The following is a 24,550-nucleotide window of genomic DNA, read 5'->3' as shown; positions in this document are numbered from 1 at the left end:
GGCTTGAACCAGAATCCTTAAACGCTTCAAGCCACGTGCGCTTAACCCGCTGTGCTACCACCTGACTCCCGTTAAAATATATTCTATGTGACCTTGCCCTCAACTTGGATCAACAATGGTAGAGAATTTCCATCCTCCGAAGAGAGGCTGGACAACATACTCTACGCTACACCTGAGGATGATGGGTCGATATTGGGGCAGCTTGGAATGTACCTACTCAGGACCACAGAATGTGAGCTCAGATCTACAGGGATGCAGAGGTCACATAGGCTCCTAAACTGAATATGGGCCCCAGATCAAATCAAATCGATGGGACTTACAGTCAATAATATATATACCCCTTTCCCATATTAGGGAGCTACTCTCTTCCCTGACCCAGCTTTCTGTTCCTTTTCCAGCCATGACATCATCTCCCCAGACAAGAACTTGGATCCACCTGTACATCAGATTTCAGGCTCAGGGAAAGAAAAAAAAAAAGTATAGCCACAGGCCCTTTGGAATATAATTAAAATATGCCTACTAGCTATCTACAAAATGGAGAAAACCACCCCCCCCAACTCTTCATCTGCACTATTCCAGCCTTTAGGTTCATGATTGGTCAACAGTTTGTTTGTTAACACTCTTTTCAGCCACCAGGTTCCAGATGCTAGCATGATGCCGACCAGACTTCCCTGGACAGACAGCCCCACCAATGTGTCCTGGAGCTCAGCTTCCCCAGAGCCCCACCCTACTAGGGAAAGAGAGAGACAGGCTGGGACTATGGATAGACCTGTCAACACTCATGTTCAGTGGAGAAGCAATTACAGAAGCCAGACCTTCCACCTTCTGCATCCCACAGTGACCGTGGGTCCATACTCCCAGAGGGATAAAGAATAGGAAAGCTATCAGGGGAGGGGATGGGATATGGAGATCTGGTGGTGGGAATTGTGTGGAGTTGTGCCAGGCAGGGCTAGCTTCACAGACGGGAGAGAGACGACCAGGAACTCATGGCTGAGGTGGGAATGCAGTTCAATCTTTATTGATGAGCAGGGATGCAATTTGATCTAGCTATCTCTAATCACAATCCTGTATATATATATATATATATATATATATATATATATATATATATATATCCTCAGGTGGAAGTGTCAGGAAGAGGAAGTATGTAGGATAGGGGGTGGGGAGAAGGAAAAAGCTGGCGAACCAGTGGGGATTAAACCAATGCCCTGCGGCAGGGTGGTTCCCAGGTAACACAGTGATTATGTAAATAGACCACAGCGTAAGCAGTGCAACAGAAGAGGTCTTAGAAGCAGAATTTAGAAACAAACCAACAGAGTTGTACCCCTCTTATCCTATGGTTTTGTCAATGCTTCCTTTTTATAAATAAAAAAATAAATAAATAAATAAATAAATAAATAATAAAAAAGACATATTCTATGTAGTACTTTGTGCTATAAAAATGCTACTGCGACTAAATGCTATTAAATGTAAAATTTCCCACAGCCAGACATTTCAAAAAAGGTGCAAATGGGATTTATGCATTACTAAGAATCTGCACTTCTAATTCATAAATTTAAACAGTTGGGACTAGCTAACTTAGCAATGGAAGAATACAGAGTGATGTGAGAGAATGGTCTTTAGGGGTAATCTCCCATCCTCCCGTATCTCCAAACTCAGTGGCCAGTCACCTAATTCAAGGTGGACATGCTAAGATCGACCCAGTCTGGAAAAGAGAAATTTCCCATGAGTAGTCATCCCACTTCCGGTTATCTTGTCCATCTCCAAAACTCTCTCCCTTTACACTGACTGAACTGGAAGACGCTTTGAAGAGGGTTAAACCGGGAACGGCTGCTGGCTATGATAACATCACCCCAGAACTCATTCTTAACTTGGGCCCCATGGCAAAGAAGTGGCTCACTACATTCCTGTCCCACATCTTGGAATCCGAATCTATGCCCAAAATCTGGCGTCATGCGAAGATAATAGCAGTTTTGTAACCAAAGAAAGACCCAACACTGGCCGCCAGCTATAGACCAATTTCTCTCCTCTCCGTGTGTTACAAACTCCTTGAGAGGCTGCTTCTGTCACGTATTTCTCCTCTTACAGAGAAATTCCTATCACCCGCCCAAGCTGGTTTCCGCCCAGGAAGATCTATCTGCGAACAAGTCCTGGCCCTCTCAACTTACACTGAAAATAGATTCCAGAAGAATTTTTTTTTAATATTTTATTTCTTTCTGAGAAAGATAGGAGGAGAGAGAAATAACCAGACATCACTCTGGCACATGTGCTACCGGGGATTGAACTTGGGACCTCATGCTTGAGAGTCCAAAGCTTTATCACTGCGCCACCTCCCGGACCACGTCCAGAAGAATTTAAAGACAGGTGCTGTCTTTGTTGATCTCACAGCAGCTTATGACACGGTCTGACACCGTGGTCTCCTAGTCAAGATCTCAAGATGCCTGCCTCCATGGATGGCCAACACTATATCGTTTCTTCTCCAAAACAGAAGATTCCGGGTGCATCTGGGTGACAAGTCTAGCAGATGGAGACTTGTCTCAAGTGGCCTCCCCCAGGGCTCTGTTCTGGCTCCTACGCTATTTAATATTTACATCAATGAGACCTCCCAGAAACTTCTTCAAGGAAGTTCATCTACACCGATGACATCTGCTGTGCAACTCAGGCATCCAAGTTCGACATCCTCGAGGAAACACTCACGAAAGACATGTCTCTGATATCTGATTACTGTAAAAAATGGCGACTAATCCCTAGCACTGCAAAAACGGTATCATCTGTTTTCCATCTACACCATGCCTCGGCCTCGCGTGAGCTTAATGTGCAGCTTGGCGGTACGAGAATCCGGCATGAAGCCCAGCCAGTCTATCTTGGCGTTACTCTCGATCGCACTGTCATTTCACGAACATCTCATAAAAACTGCAGCAAAGGTGGGCGCGAGGAATCACATCATTGCAAGACTGGCCAGCTCCTCATGGGGCGCGAGCGCTTCCACACTCCGATCATCCTCTCTGGCATTATGCTATTCCACTGCAGAATACTGTGCCCCAGTATGGTTCCGTAGCCCCCATGTCCACTTGGTCGATTCCAAATTATATTCCTCCATGAGGATAATTTCTGGAACCATCCGTTCCACCCCGGTTCCATGGCTGCCAGTTCTCAGCAACATCGCCCCGCCAGATATTCGTCGGGATGCGGCATCATCTAAGTTCATTTCCCACATCTACGCTCGACCGGACCTGCCAATATACGCAGAGATCTTCGCCCACCCTGTCCAACGCTTGACGTCTCGTCATCCAATCTGGTCCCCTACGCCTACACTGAACTTCTCTGTTCCAGTCTCTTGGAAACAGAGTTGGCAGTCAGCTGAGGTAAAGAACAAACCCCTCATCGCAGACCCCTGCAAGCGTCAACCCGGCTTTGACCTAGCACGTTATGATCGGGCCCTCCTCAATCGCTATGGAACAGGCCATGGCCGGTGCGCCGCTATGTTCCATCGCTGGGGAGCCAGAGACGACCCGAACTGCCCCTGCGGCTACAGACAGACTATGACCCACATAGTCAACGACTGCCACCTCTCCAGATTCAAAGGAGGTCTCGAAACTTTACATCAGGCTCAACCTGACGCTGTTGACTGGCTACAGAAGAAGGGCAAACGCTAGAAGAAGAAAAGGGTAATGGTGAAATAAGGTAGCCAACAGAATACCTTATAAATTTAGGTTATCTAAAATGTTCCCTCCAGTTTACTAATACAGATATATTCTCTTGTAAAAAGTTGATAAACCGGGAGTCAGGCTGTAGCGCAGCGGGTTAAGCGCAGGTGGCGCAAAGCACAAGGACTGGCATAAGGATCCCAGTTCGAACCCCGGCTCCCCACCTGCAGGGGAGTCACTTCACAGGCGGTGAAGCAGGTCTGCAGGTGTCTCTCTTTCTCTCCTCCTCTCTGTCTTCCCCTCCTCTCTCCATTTCTCTCTGTCCTATCCAACAACGACAACAACAATAATACCTACAACAATAAAAAAAAACAAGGGCAACAAAAGGGAATAAATAAATAAAATAAATAAAATTTAAAAAATAATAATAATAAAAAGTTGATAAACCACTGGACCTATGTATAGTTTCATGCTCTCCAGGCATGGAATTAATGCCCAAGATCTAGACACTGAGCTAACAGACTATAGTTGAGTAACCTATGCCCATACTTACTGATGAAACAAGTATGTGGGCATTATTCCTTGAGTAAAATACACAGAAGTAAGACTGCGTTCACTTTATAGTATAAGTTCACTTTATAGTAGGCACTCAGACAAGTTATTACAAGGGAAATACACCCTAACAGAGTCAGTGAGTGTGTGTGTGTGTGTGTGTGTGTGTGTGTGTGTGTGTGTGTGTGTGTGTGTGTTGGGGAAGGGGTTTAGTAAAAATAGTGTGGTCAGGCATATGGTGCAGTGGATAAAGCACTGGACTCACAAGCATGAGGTCCCAAGTTCAATCTCTGGCAGCACATGTACCAGAGTGATGTCTGGTTCTTTCTCTCTCTCTCTCTCTTTCTCTCCTCCTTTCCTTCTCACTAATTAATAAATAAAATATTTATTAAAAAGAAAAAAGAAAATAATGAAGTTGAATCTGTTTCTTTAGGAAAAAAAGAATGTAAAGACATGATATGACTTTAATAAACATGACTAAATTGGAAAATAGAACAAATGCTACATATGTTTATCTGGAACCAGAAAAGACCTAGAATTGCCAAAACAATCTTGAGAAAAAAGAACAGAACTGGAGGCATCACAATCCCAGATCTCAAACTGTATTATAGGGCCATTGTCATCAAAACTGCTTGGTACTGAAACATGAATAGACACGCTGACCAGTGGAATAGAATTGAGAGCCCAGAAGTGAGCCCCCACACCTATGGACATCTAATCTTTGACAAAGGGGCTCAGACTATTAAATGGGGAAAGCAGAGTCTCTTCAACAAATGGTGTTGAAAACAATGGGTTGAAACATGCAGAAGAATGAAACTGAATCACTGTATTTAACCAAATACAAAAGTAAATTCCAAGTGGATCGAGGACTTGGATATTAGACCACAGACTATCAGATACTTAAAAGAAAATATTGGCAGAACTCTTTTCCACATAAATTTCAAAGGCATCTTCAATAAAACAAATCTAATTACAAAGAAGACTAAGGCAAGTATAAACCTATGGGACTACATCAAATTAAAAAACTTCTTCACAGCAAAAGAAACCACTACCCAAACCAAGAGACCCCTCACAGAATGGGAGAAGATCTTTACATGTCATACATCAGACAAGAGTTTAATAACCAAGATATATAAAGAGCTTGCCAAACTCAACAACAAAACAACAAATAACCCCATCCAAAAATGGGGGGAGGACATAGACAGAATATTCACCACAGAAGAGATCCAAAAGGCTGAGAAACACATGAAAAAATGCTCCAAGTCTCTGATTGTCAGAGAAATGCAAATAAAGACAACAATGAGATACCACTTCACTCCTGTGAGAATGTCATACATCAGAAAAGGTAACAGCAGCAAATGCTGGAGAGGGTGTGGGTTCAAAGGAACCCTCCTACATGCTGGTGAGAATGTAAATCGGTCCAGCCTCTATGGAGAACAGTCTGGAGAACTCTCAGAAGGCTAGAAATGGACCTACCCTGTGATCCTGCGATTTCTCTCCTGGGGATATATCCTAAGGAACCCAACATATCCATCCAAAAAGATCTGTGTACACATATGTTCTTGGCAGCACAATTGGTAATAGCCAAAACCTGGAAGCAACCCAGGTGTCCAACAACAGATGAGTGGCTGAGCAAGTTGTGGTATATATACACAATGGAATAATACTCAACTGTAAAAAATGATGACTTCACCGTTTTCAGCCGATCTTGGGTGGACCTTGAAAAAATCATGTTGAGTGAAATAAGTCAGAAACAGGAGGATGAATATGGGATGATCTCACTCTCAGGCCGAAGTTGAAAAACAAGATTAGAAAAGAAAACACAAGTCGAACCTGAAATGGAATTGGCGTATTGCACCAAAGTAAAAGACTCTGGGGTGTGTGGGTGTGTGGGTGGGGAGAATACAGGTCCATGAAAGATGATGAATGACATAGTGGGGGTTGTATTGTTAAATGGGAATCTGGGGAATGTTATGCATGTACAAACTATTGTATTTACTGTTGAATGTAAAACATTAATTCCCCAATAAAGAAATTAAAAAAAAAAAAAACACAAGTAGAACCTGAAATGGAATTGGCATATTGCACTAAAGTAAAAAACTCTGGGGTGGGTGGGTAGGGAGAATACAGGTCCAAGAAGGATTCAGAGGACCTAGTGGGGGTTGTATTGTTATATAGGAAACTGGGGAAGGTTATGCATATACAAACTATTGTACTTACTGTTGAATGTAAAACATTAATTCCCCAATAAAAAAATTAGAGTCAAAAAAATGACTAAATTAATAAAACTTTAAAAACTTTTATAAGAAGAAAAATTGTAATAGTGGGGTCACAATATACATGGAAGACATTCAAAACAACCTCCGTGTTCACAGTAATGCATTAACAACAAAACATTTCTAAAATGCCAATTACTACATGAATGAAATGATGTTAGATATGAAACAGAATTCATCAACTTAGCTTTTATAAAACATGTAGTCTTAGGACCTCATTATTCTCATCAGAGGAAATGCTGTGAGGGCTATGGAGCTTGGAAACAGATATATATTTAATCCAAACAACCCAACTACTTTTTTTTTAATTAATTAATTTATTTATTTTTAACCAGAGCACTGTTCAGCCCTGGCTTATGGTGGTGTGAGGGATTGAACCTGGGACTCTGGAGCCTCAGGTATGAGAGTCTGTTTGCGTAACCATTATGCTATCTACCCTGAGTCCAACCCAACTACTTTTAAAGGTATTTTCCCAAAACATAGAACATGCCTTGATGCCTGAAGAAACTTTAGAGAAAGATTCATGCAGTTCAGAAAACAGCACTAGAAGAAAATTAATCAAACCTGTCTCAAAGTATACAAAGTAGAATTGTACCCCTCTTATTCTATGGTCCTGTCAGTCATTATTAAGTCAATAAATAAATACAGGGATCGAGTGGTAGTGCAGCGGGTTAAGCGCACATTGCATGAAACTAGAGGACCAGCGTTAAGGATCCTGCTTCCAGCCCCCAGCTTCCCACTTGCAGGGAGTCACTTCACAAGCGGTGAAGCAGGTCTGCAGGTCTGCAGTCTTTCTCTCCTCATCTCTGTCTTCCCCACCTTTCTCCATTTCTCTCTGTCCTATCCAGCAACAACATCAATAACAACAATAATAATAACTACAACAATCATAAAAACAACAAGGGCAACAAAAAAGGAAAATAAATAAATAAATAAATAGAAAAAATATTCAAAGTAATGGAGCCAAAAAGTACTAATAAAAGTCACTGTTTAGGGACCATGATTTAAAATATCATTTGTTGACTTGGATGGATTTTCATGTCTCTCTAACCCTGAGAATCACAGTAATTCTAAGAAGTACAAGTGTAATAAACTGTGAAGATACAAATAAGAAAGCATCTTCTGATGAATAAAAGTCACATCAATTTTTCTCAACTTTTTTTTTAGAATAGAAACAAAGCAATCATGACTTCACCAACAATTCTTGCTAACCTCACAGACTGTCCCACCTGATGCTACAAAGTAGGAACAGCTAGAAACTAAGGGGCCGTAGTGTAACGGTTTAAGCGCACATGGCGCAAAGTGCAAGAACTGATGTAAGGATCCTGGTTCAAGCTCCCGGATCCCCACCTGCAGGGGAGTCACTTTCTCTCCCCCTCTGTCTTCCCCTCCTCTTTCCATTTCTCTCTGTCCTATCCAACAACAATGACAGCAATGACAACAACAACAATAATAGCAACAACAACAACAATAAACAACAAGGGCAACAAAAGGGGGAAAATAGCCTCCAGGAGCAGTGGATTCGAAAACAAATCATGACTATCAACCTTGTCTTACCATATGGGTGCTATTACAGTATTCCCCAAACTAAAGGTTTCACAAACTGTAATTCCCCAAACTAAAGGTTTCACAAACTGTAATTGCCTCTGGGAAAAGTAAAAGAAGTAACAGAACACAAAAGATCAAAGTAAACAATTACTAGAATGGCAGTTACACCTCTTGCCCCTAGTTCATAAGGAAGTTGTAACAGAACATCTACACGTAAGCAGATAAATGACGTATGTCAATCATTTTGTTCCGTCTTTTGCTCCAGCCAGAAATGTTTAACTAAGTTTCCAGTCATAAATTCTTCACAATAACGACTGCTAACCCCATGGGATCTAAGCCATTGAGAGCTCTCCAGGAGCAGATTTATATACTTTCTCTCAGATAGGAAAAGCGTATTTTGCAGATGCTGGCACTTGCCTTGGTCCAATCTCATTTTCCAGAGTTACCACCCACAAGATTTGATCACGGATGTAAAAGAGTGCTGAATAAAGAGGACGATATACCCAAAAATAAATGATCATGGAGTAAGTTTCAGATTGTAGACAAATGTTGGGTCCAAACACTGTAAAAGGGGTTTCTTCACTCTCAATCACTTCGTCTCTCATTATCTTTCCTTGTTTAGTCATTCAAGGTTAGTTCTCTTACTGCTTTCAGAGACATTTTCCTAACTGCTCTACTGAGTCTAACTGTGAAGCTACCATTTAGTCATTTTGTATCAGAATGGTACTCTCTCAAGTCTTTCATTGACTACATCTGTCTCCAAAGCTACCTTCTTCAGAAGTTTAGTCACTGCCTGACTTCAATGCCAACCAAAGAAGGTAAGACAATATCAAGTCCTAGTTGGCTCCCATCTTGACTCTCTGTTGTTGGTCTTTTGTCAGGTCTCTTATCCCATCTGTAAAGCAGGTTCTCTGACTAAAATGTGAAGGGGTAATCTTACCTGTGCCAATAGTTTAACTTCATTGTTAATAGGGTTTCCTATTTTGAATAGAAATTTTTAATCTGTGGTCGGGGAGGTGGCGCAGTGGTAAAGCTTTGGACTCTCAAGCATGAGGTCCCGAGTTTGATCCCTGGCAGCACATGTGCCAGAGTGATGTCTGGTTCTTTCTCTTCCTATCTTTCTCATAAAAAAGAAAATAAAATCTTAAAAAAAAAGAAAAAATTTTTAGGGAGTCCGGCAGTAGCGCAGCGGGTTAAGCGTGCTTGATGCAAAGCTCAAGGACCCTCGGAAGGATCCCAGTTTGAGCCCCGGCTCCCCACCTGCAGGAGAGTCACTTCACAGGTGGTGAAGCAGGTTTGCAGGTGTCTGTCTTTCTCTCCCCCTCTGTCTTCCCCTCCTCTCTCCATTTCTCTCTGACCTATCCAACAATGACAACATCAATAACAACAACAACAACTACAACAACAATAAAAAGACAACAAGGGCAACAAAAGGGAAAACAAATAAATAATAAATTTTTGATCTAATGTTTCAGGCTGAGAAATTCAGTGGTTTGTTTTGATCTCATTGCATATATTTACATACATGTTCATTTAACATTTACTTTCTAGGTCATTTTGTTTTACATTTCTTCTCATGTAATTCAGAAGGTGGTAGTATATTTTTCTAAATATCTGAGTAATGTTTTCTAACTATAAAATACTATGGTGGCCCAGGAGGTGGCACAGTAGATAAAGGGTTGGACTCTCAAGCATGAGGTCCTGAGTTCCATCCCCGGGAGCACACGTGCCTGAGTGATGTCTGGTCCTTTTTCTCCTCCTATCACTCTCATTAATAAAAATATCTTTAAAAAATAAATAAAATAATATGTACTTTGAGTGAATTTTCAAAAATGTTATGATTTTAATGGTTATTTATTTATTTATTTAAATTTTTATTACCTTTATTTATTGGATAGAGGCTGTCAGAAATCGAGAGGGAAGGTGATAGAGAGGGAGAGAGACAAAGAGACACCTGCAGCCCTGCTTCACCACTCGCAAAGCTTTCCTCCTGCAAGTGGAGACCGGGGGCTTGAACCTGGGCCCTTGCACATTCTAACATGTGCGCTCAACTAGGTGAGCCACCTTCTGGCCCCCTGTTTATTTTTTTCATAGAGACAGAAATTGAGAGGGGAGGAAGCAATGGAGAGGGAAAGAGACAGAGAGACACCTGCAGTCCTGCTTTTATCACTCATGAAACTTTCCCCCTGCAGGTAGAGACCGGGGGGCTTGAACCTGGGTCCTTGCCCATTGTAATGTGAGCACTTAACCAGGTGTGCCACCACGTGGCTCCCAAATGTAAAGATTTTAAGCTTTCTTTGTGCCATGTATCCATTTGACACTTAGATCTGCAACTTGGGACCCAACTTAAACAAAACTCATGTTATGAAGTGTGTCAAGTCTTTGTCTTTTACATTAAAGATGGGGCCTAATCTCCTAGGAAAGCCAGCTACTGACAGCTTTGTTAGTGATCTCACTACACATTCACAGGCAATCTGTCATCTAGTGACTCCCACAGCTTTTTCACACATTTGTACTGGGTGACCCTTTAAGTGTTAGTACTTTCACAATCTCAGCTCCTGTAAATTAAAAATACTGCTAAATCCCGAGCAATGACCTACATTTTTTAAAATAAATGCTGTGTTGACAAGCAATAGACACACCCCTGGCAAGGTGGCTACTTAGCTAGTCATACAACCCAGGTTCAAGGCCCCAGCTCCTGAGGCGCTTCAGTGCTGTGGTGTCTCTTCCTCTCTGTCTCTTTCTGTCTTTGTCTCTCCCTTTCTGTCTGAAAGAGCTGGAATATACCAGTGAAGTCTGGTGATAATAAGAAAGGAAGGAAGAAAGGTAGAAAAAAAAAGAAAGAAAAGAAAAGAGACCAAGAGATAGAGAATAGAGAGAGAAAAAAGAGAGATGATCAATTTCACAGATTTATGGAATCTAAATTTGACACTTGTCTGATTTTAGAACTTACTCTTAGTTCTCCTACTTCCAGATGTAGAAATAGGACAGTATCACTATGTTAGCTTCTATAGCAGAATAATTGTAATAAATCAAACTCAACGTAGTTATTCAGATCACAGAGATGTGCCTCAGAACACTCAGGATTCATGTAACTAATTATTTTTTAGCTTAGAACAATTTGACGGCCTGAAATAATATGATTAACCAAATTATTTTGACTTTCTGTAGGACAGAATGTTAAGTAAAATGAAGAAAGAACACTAAGCTGGGACCCATAAAAGTTAGGCTGGAGTCCTTAATCCAGCACCATAAAGCCATAGGATTCTGTCATTTAACTCCTCTAAGGATCATGAGAGCATTACACAGGTGTGAAATGTCACCGTTATTCTGTGAGTCTCGTCACTGTACTCCACTGAGACTTCATCAGTGCCACATTTCTTTCTCTGTGTATGTGGTGTGTTTTCTCTCTCTCTCTCTCTTTCTCCTCTCTCTCAGGCCCTTCTTGCCTTCCTTTTTTTTTTTTTTTTTCTTCCAGCATTATCACTGGGCTCAGTGCCTCCACTATGAATCCAGTGCTCTGGGAGCCTTTTTTTTTTCCCCCATTTTTGTTGCCCTTTTTGCACTTTTCATTATTACTTTTTATATATTATTTATATTTATTTATTTTCCCTTTTGTTGCCCTTGTTTTTTATTGTTGTTGTAGTTATTATTGTTGTTGTTGGATAGGACAGAAAGAAATGGAGAGAGGAGGGGAAGACAGAGAAGGGGAGAGAAAGATAGACTTCTACCTGCAGACCTGCTTCACCGGAAGCTTGTGAAGCGACCCACCTGCAGCTGGGGAGCCAGGGGCTCCAACCCGGATCTTTAAGCCGGTCCTTGCGCTTCGCACTATGTACGCTTAACCGGCTGCACTACCACCCAAATTCCCATTTTCATGATTATTGTTCTTCCTTCCTTCCTTCCTTCCTTCCTTCCTTCCTTCCTTCCTTCCTTCCTTCTTTCCTTCCTTCCTTCTTTCCTTCCTTCCTTCACTCTTTTCTTCCCTCTTCCATTTGCTATTGCATTCAGTCATCTCAGAGTCACATCTGAGATACTAGTGCATCATGGTAAGTAGAAGAGCTTGAATACAAAGCTTCTTGTGAATACCAACCTTGTGAACATCAAACTTCTTGACCAGAGAGCTATGATTCTAGAAGTGTTATAAGGAACAGGATCATGAGAGATCAGAAGTAAAAGATTTCTTGTTAATTTTCTTTTCCAAGTGACTTGCCAGGTTTCATTTAAAGAGGACCCACTGCTGACTAGGCTGTGTTCTATCAAGTTCCCTTTGCTCTGATTTGAAACTCATACTCACATGTACGTAATTCCTATTTGATTTCCAGAGTCCATTTCAGTCACAGGGATGACAATTCCCACTGTAAATTATCAAATTGAGGGGGCTGGGCACTAGCGCACCTGGTTAAGCTCACATAGTACAAAGCACAAGGACCTGCGCAAGGATCCAGGTTCCAGTCCCCCGCTCCCCACCTGCGGGGGCTCGCTTCGCAAGCAGTGAAGCAGGTCTGCAGGAATCTTTCTCTCCCCCTTTCTGTCTTCCCCTCCTCCCTCAATTTCTCTCTGTCCTATACAACAAGAAAAATGGGAAAAGATGGCTGCCAGGAGCAGTGCATTTGTGGTACAGGCACAGAGCCCCAGCGACAACCCTGGAGGCTAAATAAATAAACATAGCAAATTGACTTATGAGTCATTCTTTCAGGTATTTGAATCATAGAACTGGTTTCCCAAAGCTTCATTAGTCTAGAGAGACCTGTCCAAACTAGTTTCTAAATATAGAGTTTAACACCAAACCTTTGCAGCACCAGAAAATTTACCCCGTTGCATGGTCCAGCCAGAGCAGAGCAAGGCAGTGCTGCGACTGAGTACTCATGACTTTCTCAAGAAACTTATGTAGGAACTTCAGTCCCCTTGCATTCTCTGAAAGTAGGAAGAGATGAGACAAAGCCTGTATCTGCAGTTAGAAAAGCAATGTGGAGAGGGCCAGGCAGTAGTGCACCAGGTTAAGTGTACCTAGTAAGTACAAAGCGCCAAATCTGCTTCAGGATCCGGGTTCCAGCCACCGGCTCTCCACCTGCCAGGGGGGAGGGGGAGGGGAAACAGGAAGGGGGAAGGGAGAGGGGGAGGGGAGGGTCACTTCACAAGGCATTAAAGTCTTTTGCAGAATCACTGTTCAGTCTCCCCAACTCCCTCTCCTCCTCTAGTTGTAAAAAATACAAATAGAATTGAACAACGTCCAGCACTATCACACACAACTAGCCAGGAATCAAAGTCTGTTTCATTCTCATTTCCTTTCTGCATACTCCCACTCTGCATGATTTATGTCCTAGCAGTGATAAGAACGAGCCAGTGGCATCTGGAAGTTTCTAAAATGGCAAAGTATCTAGCAAAACAAATGTCCTTTCTCACACATGTTGTTTCTAGTAAGTCCTTAATCTTTGGCAAAAAATAAGTGCAAACTCCTAAGTGTGAAGTTTTTCTGTAAAGGATCAGAGAGTAAATATTGTAGAATTTTCAGTACAAATGCAACGATTCAACTCTGCATTCAAATCACCAAAACGTTAACATATACTGTATAAATATTATAGTTATCTTTCAGCAAAACTTTATGCGCACATGACACAAAGCTCAAGGACCAGGGTGAGGATCCCAGTTCGAGCCCCCCCCCACTTGCAGGGGGGTCACTTCACAAGCAGTGAAGCAGGTCTGCAGGTGTCTGTCTCTCCCAGCGCTACTGCCCAACTCCCCAATATATATGTCTTTATTAAAACAAAAAAGTGACAATGTAAAGAGACAGCTTAAAAACAAGGATCTTCCCCTTCTCCATTTCTCTCTGACCTATCCAATAAAAACAACAACAGCAGTGACAACAATAACAATAAATACAACAACAAGGGCAACAAAAATGGGGGAAAATGGCCTCCAGGAGTAGTGGATTCATAGTGCAGGCACAGAGGTCCACAACAACCCTGGAGGCAAAAAAAAACAAAACTTTATGACAGCCTGGGAGGTAGTGCATGCAGTGAGTAAGGTGTTGGACTCTCAAGTATGATGTCCCAAGTTCAGACCCCAGCATCACTTATGCCAGAATGATGCTCTGGATCTCTCTCTCTCTCTCTCTCTCTCTCTCTCTCTCTCTCAATAGTAAATAAATATTTATAATTTACAAACACCTATGTTATAAACATGCCAACCCCTGTGATAGAATATACTTTCTCTCTACCTGTCTTTGCCACTCCCTCCTCACTGTTCTCTCACCTCCATACCAACTCCCGATTTTCCCATTCTCTAGGTAGTCTCTCTTCAGAGATGGAAAGAGTCAACAGCACACTGCTGACCGAGTTCATCCTGACAGGCATTCCCCACCCACTCCGGCTAAGGACATTCCTTTTCATGTTCTTTTTGTTCGTCTACATCCTGACACAGCTGGGGAACCTGCTGATTCTGATCACTGTCTGGGTTGACCCCCAGCTCCACGCCCGCCCCATGTACATCTTTCTTGGTGTCCTCTCCATCATTGACATGGGCATCTCCTCCATCATTGTTCCTCGCCTCATCATGAACTTCACCGTAGGCATAAAACCCATCCCATTTGGTGGCTGTGCTGCTCAGCTGTATTTTTATCACTTCCTGGGCAGCACGCAGTGCTTCCTGTACACCCTGATGGCCTATGACAGGTACCTGGCCATCTGCCAGCCCCTGCGCTACCCTGTTCTCATGAATGCTAAGCTGAGTACCATGCTTGTAGCTGGAGCTTGGTTGGCAGGATCCATCCATGGGACCATCCAGGTCATTCTAACCTTCCGCCTGCCCTACTGTGGACCCAACCAGGTAAATTACTTCTTCTGTGATATCCCTGCAGTTCTAAGACTGGCCTGTGCCGACACAGCGGTCAACGAGATGGTGACCTTTGTAGACATTGGGGTGGTGGTTGCCAGTTGCTTCTCCCTGATCCTGCTCTCCTACGTACAGATCATTCGGGCCATTCTGAGAATCCAAACAGCTGATGGGCGGCGCCGAGCCTTCTCAACCTGTGGTGCCCACGTAACTGTAGTCACAGTGTACTACGTGCCCTGCGCCTTCATCTACTTGAGGCCTGAAACCAACAGCCCCCTGGATGGGGCAGCTGCCCTGTTTCCCACAGCCATCACCCCTTTCCTCAACCCCCTTATCTACACTCTGCGGAACCAAGACGTGAAACTGGCCCTGAAGAGACTGATAAGAGGCCCCTGAAGTAAGACTGAGGTTTGAAAGTGCCTGTGCCTCACAGGAGCCATGTTGTTGTTGTTGTTTTTTTTTAATTTCTTCTTCTTCTAGCGTTTGCCCTTCTTCCGTAGCCAGTCAACAGCGTCAGGTTGAGCCTGATGTCAAGTTTCGAGACCTCCTTTGAATCTGGAGAGGTGGCAGTCGTTGACTATGTGGGTCATAGTCTGTCTGGAGCTGCAGGGGCAGTTCAGTTCGTCTCTGGCTCCCCAGCGATGGAACATAGCGGCGCACCGGCCATGGCCTGTTTGATAGCGATTGAGGAGGGCCCAATAAAAGAAAGGAACAAAGTACGGACCCGTGGGCTAAGGACCATCATAGCTTCTATTGCAGAGAGGCAGGGAGCTTGTCTGAGCGCCCAGAGCCTCAGATCCAATGTGGACCCAGGCAAATCCTGATCTCTGCCATGAGCAGATCTTACAGACAGCAAAGCTGCTTTTTTTTTTTTTCAATAGAATCATAAAAGGCAGAGAGAGTGAACTGAGACCACAGCATGACTCAAAAAACAGGGAGTTCGGGCGGTAGCACAGCCAGTTAAGCGCACATGGTGCAGAGCACAAGTTCTGACGAAAGGATCCCGGTTCGAGCCCCCGGCTCCCCACCTGCAGGAGGGTCACTTCATAAGCGGTGAAGCAGGTCTGCAGGTGTGTATCTTTCTCTTCCCCTCTCTGTCTTCCCCTCCTCTCTCCATTTCTCTCTGTTCTCTCCAACAACAATGGCAGCAATGACAACAGTAATAATAACAACAAGGGCAACAGAAAGGGGGAAAACAAAAAGGCAACAGAAGATAAACAACAAGGCAACAAGATAAACAACAAGGGCAACAGAAAGGGGGAAAAATGGCCTCCAGGAGCAGTGGATTCTTAGTGCAGGCACCGAGCCCCAGCAATAACCCTAGAGGCAAAAATAAAAGAAAGGAAGAAAGAAAGAGAGAGAAAGAAAGAAAGAAAAAAGGATAATCAAGGGGCACGCCTAGTTAGTTGAGCACATGTTACAATGCACAAAGACTTGGGTTCAAGCCCCCAGTCCCCACCTACAGGGGGAATAGTTTTAGGAGTGGTGAAGCAGGGCTACAGGTCTCTGTCTCCTCTCTCCCTATCTCCCCTTTCCCTCTTGATTTGTGGCTGTCTCTATCCAATAAATAAAGATAATTAAAAAATTAAGAAGGATAATCAAAGATGCATTTGGCAAGTCTAATTTTCTTTCTTCCTCTCTTCCTTTCTTTTTTCTTTTTTATATGTATTTATTTTCCCTTTTGTTGCCCTTGTTTTTTTATTGTTGTTGTAGTTATTATTGTTATTGATGTTGTCGTTAGAACAGAGAGAAATGGAGAGAGGAGGGGAAGACAGAGAGGGGGAGAGAAAGACAGACACCTGCAGACCTGCTTCACCACCTGTGAAGCGACTCCCCGGCAGGCGGGGAGCCGGAGGCTCGAACAGGGATCCTTACTCCAATTTTTGCTCTTTGTGCCACCTGCGCTTAACCCACTGCTCTACCCCCCCTCTGACTCCCCCTTTATTTTTAGATAGACACGAAGAAGGGGAGTGGGGAAAAGGCAGAAGGAGAGAGGGAAAGAGACCACAAAAGATGTCTCCAGTGAAGCAGTTTCAGGGCTTGAACCTGGCTTGCTCACATGGGTCCTGCACCAGCATGAGCCAGAGCTGAGCGGCGCTCTGGTAAAAAAAAAAAAAAATATATATATATATATATATATATACACACACACATATGTGTGTGTGTGTGTGTGTGTGTGTGGTGGTAGTAGTAATTAATAAATGAAAGAAAAGCAAACTTTTAGGCTAGAAGAACAAAATAGTGATAACCAGAAGGGAATGGCAAAGGGGGAGGTAGATAAAAACTGATTAAAAGGAGTCAGTTATGTGGTAAAAGATGGAAAGTAGACTTCTTAAAATTAATTATTTATTATTGATTAGAGACAGAGAAATTGAGGGGGAGGGGGAGAGAGACACAGACACCTGAAGCTCTATTTCACCATTTGTGAAACTTTCCCCCTGCACGTGGGGACTAGGGGCTTGAACCTGGATCCTTGTGCACTGTATGTAGTGTGAGTGCTTCACCAGGTGCACCACCACCTGGCCCTGGAAAGTAGACTTTTGGTGCTAAACATATTGTAGTACATACAGATGTGTAGTTATGATATAGTACATCAGACACCTACATGATGTTATAAGTCAATATTATTTGCATGAAAAAATAATTTTAATTTTGATTTCATATTGTCTTCATAAAGCTTACTATGAAATTTCCCTTTACTAGAAAATTGGATGGGGTCATGGAGATGGCTCAGTGGTGTGAGAGGTCCTGCAGTCTAGCTCCTGCACCACAAGTAGCTAAATCACGCTCTGGTCTCTTTCGTTATTTTCTCCCTCTCCCTCTCCCTCTCTCTCTCCCTCTCCCTCTCCCTCTCCCTCTCCCTTTTCTTCTCTCTCTCTTCTATCCATCTCTATTTCTCTATGCACTCTCATGAAAAATAAATACAGGGGGTCAGGCTGTACTGCAGCGAGTTAAGGGCACGTGGTGCAAAGAGCAAGGACCGGCATAAGGAACCCAGATCCAGCCCCGGCTCCCCACCTGCAGGGGAGTCTCTTCACAGGCGGTGAAGCAGGTCTGCAGGTGTCTTTCTTTCTCTCCATCTCTGTCTTCCCCTCCTCTCTCCACTTCTCTCTGTCTTATCCAACAACGAAGACAGCAACAACAATTTAAGGGGGTGGGTGGGTGAAAGGAGGAAAAATCTGCCTCCAGGAGCAGTGGATTCGCAGTGCAGGCACCGAGCCCCAGCTATAACCCTGGAGGCAAATAAATAAATAAATAAATAAATAAAATCAGGACATTAGAACAAATTACTATTTTCCTTTTATTTAAGATTTATTTAGGGAGTCAGGCGGTATAGTAGTGGGTTAAGCGCAAGCGGCGCAAAGCACAAGGACCTGCGTAAGAATCCCAGTTCGAGCCCCCGGCTCCCCAACTGCAGTGGAGTCCCTTCACAGGCGGTGAAGCAGGTCTGCAGCTGTCTGTGTTTCTCTCTCTCTCTGTCTTCCCCTCCTCTCTCCATTTCTCTTTGTCCTATCCAACAATGACAACAATAATATCTACAACAATAAAACAACAAGGGCAACAAAAGGGAATAAATAAATATTGAAAAGAAAAGGAAAGGAAAGAAAAAAGAAAAGAAAAGAAAAGAAAAGAAAAGAAAAGAAAAGAAAAGAAAAGAAAAGAAAAGAAAAGAAAAGAAAAGGATTTATTTGAAGGGCCTGGGTGATGGCATACCAGTAGAGCTCACCTCACCAGATGGAAGGATCAGAGTCGAGCTCTGTTCCCAATCATCAGAGTAGGGTCTCACCTTTTTTTTCTTTTCTTGTTACCCTTGTTGTTGTTATTACTATTGCTGTTAGATAGGACTGAGAAAAATCAAGAAAGGAGGGGAATAGAGAGGGGGAGAGAAAGACACCTGCAGACCTGCTTCACGGCTTGTAAAGCAACTCCCCCCTCCGCCGCAGGTGGGAAGCCAGGGGCTCAAACCCGGATGCTTACGGGTCCTGTGCTTCTCACCATGTGCACTTAACCCACTGCGCTACCGCCCTCCACCTGGCGCCCTGGGTTTCACCTTCTCTCTTCCCTATCTGCTTCCTTCTCATGTGTGAGCTTAACCAGGTGCGCCACCTCCTGGCTTTCCCTTCCTTCTTAATTTCTGTCTATTAAAGAAAGAAAACAAAGCAGAGGGGAAATGCCTATCATTTGTCAAGCAGGCACTAAGCCCCTGCAACAACCCTAGTGGCAGTAAAAAATTAAATTAAATAAATTTTTGGGTGTCGGGCGGTAGCACAGTGGGTTAAGCGGACGCGGTGCAAAGCGCAAGGACCAGCAGAAGGATCCCGGTTCGAGCCCCCGGCTCCCCACCTGCAGGGGAGTTGTTTCAAAGGCGGTGAAGCAGGTCTGCAAGTGTCTCCCTTTCTCTCCCCCTCTCTGTCTTCCCCTCCTCTCTCCATTTCTCTCTGTCCTATCCAACAACAACGACATCAATAACAATGATAATAATAACCACAATAGTGATAAAACAACCAGGGTAATAAAAGGGGAAAAATGATCTCCAGGAGCAGTGGATTCCTGGTGCAGGCACTGAGCCCTGGCAATAACCCTGGAGGCAAAATAATAATAATAATAATTAATTTTTGAAAATTTTAATAAAATAAGATTTATTTGAGCCAAGGAGATAGTATAATGATTATGTGCCAGGTAATCCTATCTGGGGGACCAGAAATCCCAGGTTCAATTTCTAGTCATCCTATGTCAGAACTGAGATTTTTTTTTCTCCCTTTGTAATTCTTTCATAAAAAATAAATAATTAGGGAGTCGGGAGGCAGCACAATGGGTTAAGCACAGGTGGCGCAAAGCACAAGGACCGGCGTAAGAATCCGGGTTCGAGCCTCCCGCTCCCCACCTACAAGGGGTCGCTTCAAAAGCGGTGAAGCAGGTCTGCAGGTGTCTGTCTTTCTCTCCCCCTCTGTCTTCCTCTCCTCTCTCCATTTCTCTCTGCCTATCCAACAACGACGATATCAATAACAACAGTAATAATTACAGCAATAAAACAAGGGCAACAAAAGGGAATAGATAGATAGATAGATAGATAGATAGATAGATAGATAGATAGATAGATAGAGGTCTGAGTAGTGGCAGAATGATGGAACACTAGACTCAAAATCATCAAGCCCCGAGTTTGATCCCCAGAGGCACCTTTGCCACAGTGACACTCTGCTTCTCAAACTCCTCCTTCTCCAATCATAAATAAATACACATTCATAAAAATTCATAAATCAGGGAGTTAGGAGGTAGTGCAGCGGGTTAGCGCATGTGGTGCAAAGCACAAGGACCGGCATATGAATCCCGGTTCGAGCCTCCAGCTCCCCACCTGCAGGGGAGTCACTTCACAGGCGGTGAAGCAGGTCTGCAGGTGTTTATCTTTCTCTCCCCCTCTCTGTCTTCCCTTCCTCTCTCCATTTTTCTCTGTCCTATCCAACAATGACAACATCAACAACAACAATAACTACAACAACAATAAAAACAATGAGGGCAACAAAAAGAAAATAAATAATTTTTTTTTAATTCATGAATCTAAATTTATTCAACTACAAATTTAGGGTTGGGGAGATAATTCAGTCTATTTGAGAATTTACTTGCATGCCTGAGACCCCAGAGCCAAAGGCTCACTCTCTGGCACCACCTTATGGCAGAACTGAGCAGTGCTCTGGCCTTCCCTTGCCATTCTGTTTCTCTCAGAATACAGACATACACACATGACAAAAACATTTTTTGTTTGTTTGTTTGTTTGTTTGTTTGTTTGTTTTAACAGAGCACTGCTCAGCTCTGGCTTATGGCGATGTGGGGGATTGAACCTGGGACTTAAGAGCCTCAGGCATGAAAGTCTCTTTGCATAACCATTATGGTATCTCCACCCTTTTTAGTTTATTTTTGCCACCCGTGTTATCACTGGGGCTCAGTGCCTGTAAAAGCTTCACCTTTCTTCTCCAGATGCCCATTTCTCTTTCTTTTTTGTTTGTTTGCTTGTTTTTTGGTTTTTAATCTTTATTTGTTAGATAAAGACAGCCAGAAATTGAGAGGGAAAGGAGAAGATAGAGCAGGAGAGAGACAGAGAGACACCTGCAGCACTGCTTCACCACCTGCAAAGCTTTCCTCCCGCAGGTGGGGACTGGGGGCTTGAACCGGGGTCCTTGCTCACTGTAACACATATGTTCAACCAGGTGCACCACCACCCAGCCCTGTTTTTTCTATCTTTATAGGTGGCACAACTGGTAAAGAGAACAAGTTACCATGAAAAATATTTTTCTTTTTCTTTCTTTCTTTCTTTCTTTCTTCTTTTTATTTTTTTTAATTTATTTTTTATTTATTTATTTTCCCTTTTGTTGCCCTTGCTGTTTAACATTGTTGTGGTTATTGATGTCGTTGTTGTTGGATAGGACAGAGAGAAATAGAGACAGGAGGGGAAGACAGAGAGGGGGAGAGAAAGACAGACACCTGCAGATCTGCTTCACCGCTTGTGAAGCGACTCCCCTGCAGGTGGGGAGCGGGGGCTCGAACCCAGGTCCTTAAGCCATTCCTTGCACCTTGCGCCACCATCCGACTTGCTTTTTTTTTTTTTTTTTTGATAGGACAGAGAAATGGAGAGAGGAGGGGAAGACAAAGAGGGGAAGAGAAAGATAGACACCTGCAGACCTGCTTCACTGCTTGTAAAGCAACCCTCCCCCTGCAGGTGGGAAGTAGGGGGCTCGAACCCGGGGCTCAAACCCAGATCCCGAAGCCAGTCCTTGTGCTGGTCCTTGCGCTGGTCCTTGCACTTAACCTGCTGCTGTGCTACTTCCCGTTCTCCAAAAAAAATGTATTTCAAAAAACTTTTATTACCACTTATTTTCAGTCCTGCAGGTGACACAGTGGGAAAAGCACTAGCCTCTCAGACATGATAGTGTGGAGTTTAATTCCAGGTATCACATGTGCCAAAGTGACGCTCTTGTTCTCTTCCTCTTGCTAATATGAAAAGTCTTTTGCATAACCATTATGCTATGTCCCCAGCCCATAAATAAGCACTTTATTTGTTTATTGTATCATGACAGAGACAGAGAAAAAAATAGCATGAGAGAGGGAGAGAGAAAAGGAGAGAAAGAGAAACGCCCGCAGCCTGCTTCACCACTCACAAAGCTTCCTCCCTGTAGGTGGGGACAAGGGGCTTGAACCTGGATCCTCTTGCATGTAACTTAGGTTTTCTACTAGTTGCACCACCACTCAGCCTCTCATAAACTGTTCAAAAAATTTTAAGAAGAACTCAGTGGTGGTGCACCTGGTAGAGAGCAAATATTTACAGTGCTGGGCAGCCCAGGTTCAAACCCTAGGTCACCACCTGCAATGGAAATCCTGAGTAGTGGAGCAATGCTGTAGTTCTCTCTCTCTCTCTCCCCCTCCCTCCCTCCCTCCTTCTATCAAAACAGAAAAAGAAAGAAAGAAAGAAAGAAAGAAAGAAAGAAAGAAGGAAGGAAGGAAGGAAGGAAGGAAGGAAGGAAGGAAGGAAGGAAGGAAAGAAAGAAAGAAAGAAAGAAAGAAAGAAAGAAAGAAAGAAAGAAAGAAAGAGGGAGTCGGGCTGTAGCGCAGCGGGTTAAGCGCAGGTGGCGCAAAGCACAAGGACCGGCATAAGGATCCCGGTTTGAGCCCCGGCTCCCCACCTGCAGGGGAGTCGCTTCACAGGCGGTGAAGCAGGTCTGCAGGTGTCTGTCTTTCATTCCCCCTCTCTGTCTTCCCCTCCTCTCTCCATTTCTCTCTGTCCTATCCAACAACAACATCAATAGCAACTACAACAATAAAACAACAAGGACAACAAAAGGGAATAAATAAATAAAATAAAATATTTAAAAATAAATAAATATTTAAAAAAATTTTTAATAAGAAAGAAAGAAAGAGAAAAAGAAGGAAAAGAACATCAGGAAAACAGAAGTGGATGAGTTGACCAGGCACTGAGCCCCAGTGATAACACTGGTGGCAAAAATAAATAAATGTTTTTAATATGTATGTCTGTTTTATGAGAGAGAAAGAATAAGGGGAAAAGGTGGCGCCCAGAGCACTGCTCATCTCTGGCAAAAGGTGGAGCCAGAGATTGAACCTTTGGCTTCTGGGATCTCAGACATACAAGTTGATTCTCAAATAGGCTGGATTATCCCTGCAGCCCCAAATTAGTGTTTTAAAAAATTGAGACTTATGAAGCTGCTAAATTTTCATTAAGGTGGGAAAATTTTTAGACAATGGCTCTGGTTTCAATACCTTAGCCTCTCCAACCTTGTCCTGTTAGGTTTCTGCCTCTGTCTCCAGCCAGTAGTAGTAGTAATAGTTGTTGTTGTTGTTATATTGCCAGAGCACTGCTCAGCTCTGGTTTATGGTGGTGCTTGGGACTGAATCTGGGGCTCTGGAGCCTCAGACATAAAAGTCTCTTTGTATAACCACTATGCTAGCGCCCCCCCCATCAGTCTCTAGCTTTTGATATCTGCTAATTCTAATCCCCTTCTGAAATTGCACCAACCTTCCAGTAAGAACATCACTAATCCTCTGGCATTTTTTTCTTAGGAAAGCAGTGGAAATCAAGAAGCTAGAAGAGTGGTCCGAGAGGTGGTGCAATGGATTAAGCACTGGACTCTCAAGCATGAGGTCCTGAGTTCAATCCCTGGCAGCACATGTACCAGAATGATGTCTGGCTTTTTCTCTCTTCCTACCTTTCTCATTAATTAATAAAGTCTTAAAAAGGGGATGAGGGGAGTCGGGCGGTAGCGCAGGTGGCACAAAATGCAAGGACCTGCATAAGAATCCCAGTTCGAGCCCCGGCTCCCCACCTGAAGAGGGGGGTCACTTCACAGGCAATGAAGCAGGTCTGCAGGTGTCTGTCTGTCTTCCCCTCCTCTCTCCATTTCTCTCTGTCCTATTTAACAACAGCAGCAGCAGCTATGGCAACAATAACAACAAGGGCAACAAAATGGGAGCAGTAGATTCGTAGTGCAGGCACCGAGCCCCAGCAATAACCTTGGAGGCAAAAAAAAAAATCACAAAGTGCAAGGACCGGCATAAGGATCCCGGTTCGAGTTCCTGGCTCCCTCACCTACAGGGGAGTCACTTCACAAGCAGTGAAGCAGGTCTGCAGGTGTCTATCTTTCTCTCCCCCTCTCTGTCTTCCCCTCCTCTCTCCATTTCTCTCTGTCCTATCCAACAACAACGACAACAATAATAACTACAACAATAAAACAACAAGGGCAACAAAAGGGAATAAACAAATAATTGTTTTAGATTTTATTTATTTATTTATTTATTTATTTATTTATTTATTTATGAGAAATGATAGGAGAGAGAAAGAACCAGACATCACTCTGGTACATGTGCTGCCCAGGATTGAACTCAAGACCTCATGCTTGATAGTCCAGTGCCTTATCCATTGCGCCACCTCCCGGGCCACAATAAATATTTTTTTAAGGGGGGTCGGCAGTCACACAGCGGGCTAAGTGCACATGCACAAAATGCAAGGACTGGCGTAAGGATATCGGTTCGAGCCCCACACACACACCTGCAGGTGAGTCACTTCGCAAGCAGTGAAGCAGGTCTGCAGGTGTCTATCTTTCTCTCCCCTTCTCTGTCTTCCCTTCCTCTCTCCATTTCTCTCTGTCCTATCTAACAATGACGACATCAATAACTACAACAACAATTTTT

The 24,550-nt window shown here is 43.4% G+C and overlaps 1 protein-coding gene across 1 annotated transcript; it reads left to right on the top strand.

Moving 5' to 3' along the window:
- The first annotated feature begins 14,329 nt into the window (after nt 1–14,329).
- Nucleotides 14,330–15,253, top strand: LOC103126184 (olfactory receptor 10G3). Its single transcript, XM_007537071.1, has one exon. It carries the CDS (start codon nt 14,330–14,332, stop codon nt 15,251–15,253), a length of 924 nt encoding a protein of 307 aa, XP_007537133.1.
- Nucleotides 15,254–24,550: the final 9,297 nt, after the last annotated feature.

Source organism: Erinaceus europaeus, chromosome 16 (genome assembly GCF_950295315.1).
Source record: "Erinaceus europaeus chromosome 16, mEriEur2.1, whole genome shotgun sequence".
NCBI classification, from domain to species: domain Eukaryota; kingdom Metazoa; phylum Chordata; class Mammalia; order Eulipotyphla; family Erinaceidae; genus Erinaceus; species Erinaceus europaeus.
This window is presented reverse-complemented; position numbering and strand designations above follow the sequence as displayed.

Bases quoted from the DNA above. Each gene is read 5' to 3' on its own strand.
- LOC103126184 (XM_007537071.1), top strand. From the start codon at position 14,330: ATGGAAAGAGTCAACAGCACACTGCTGACCGAGTTCATCCTGACAGGC.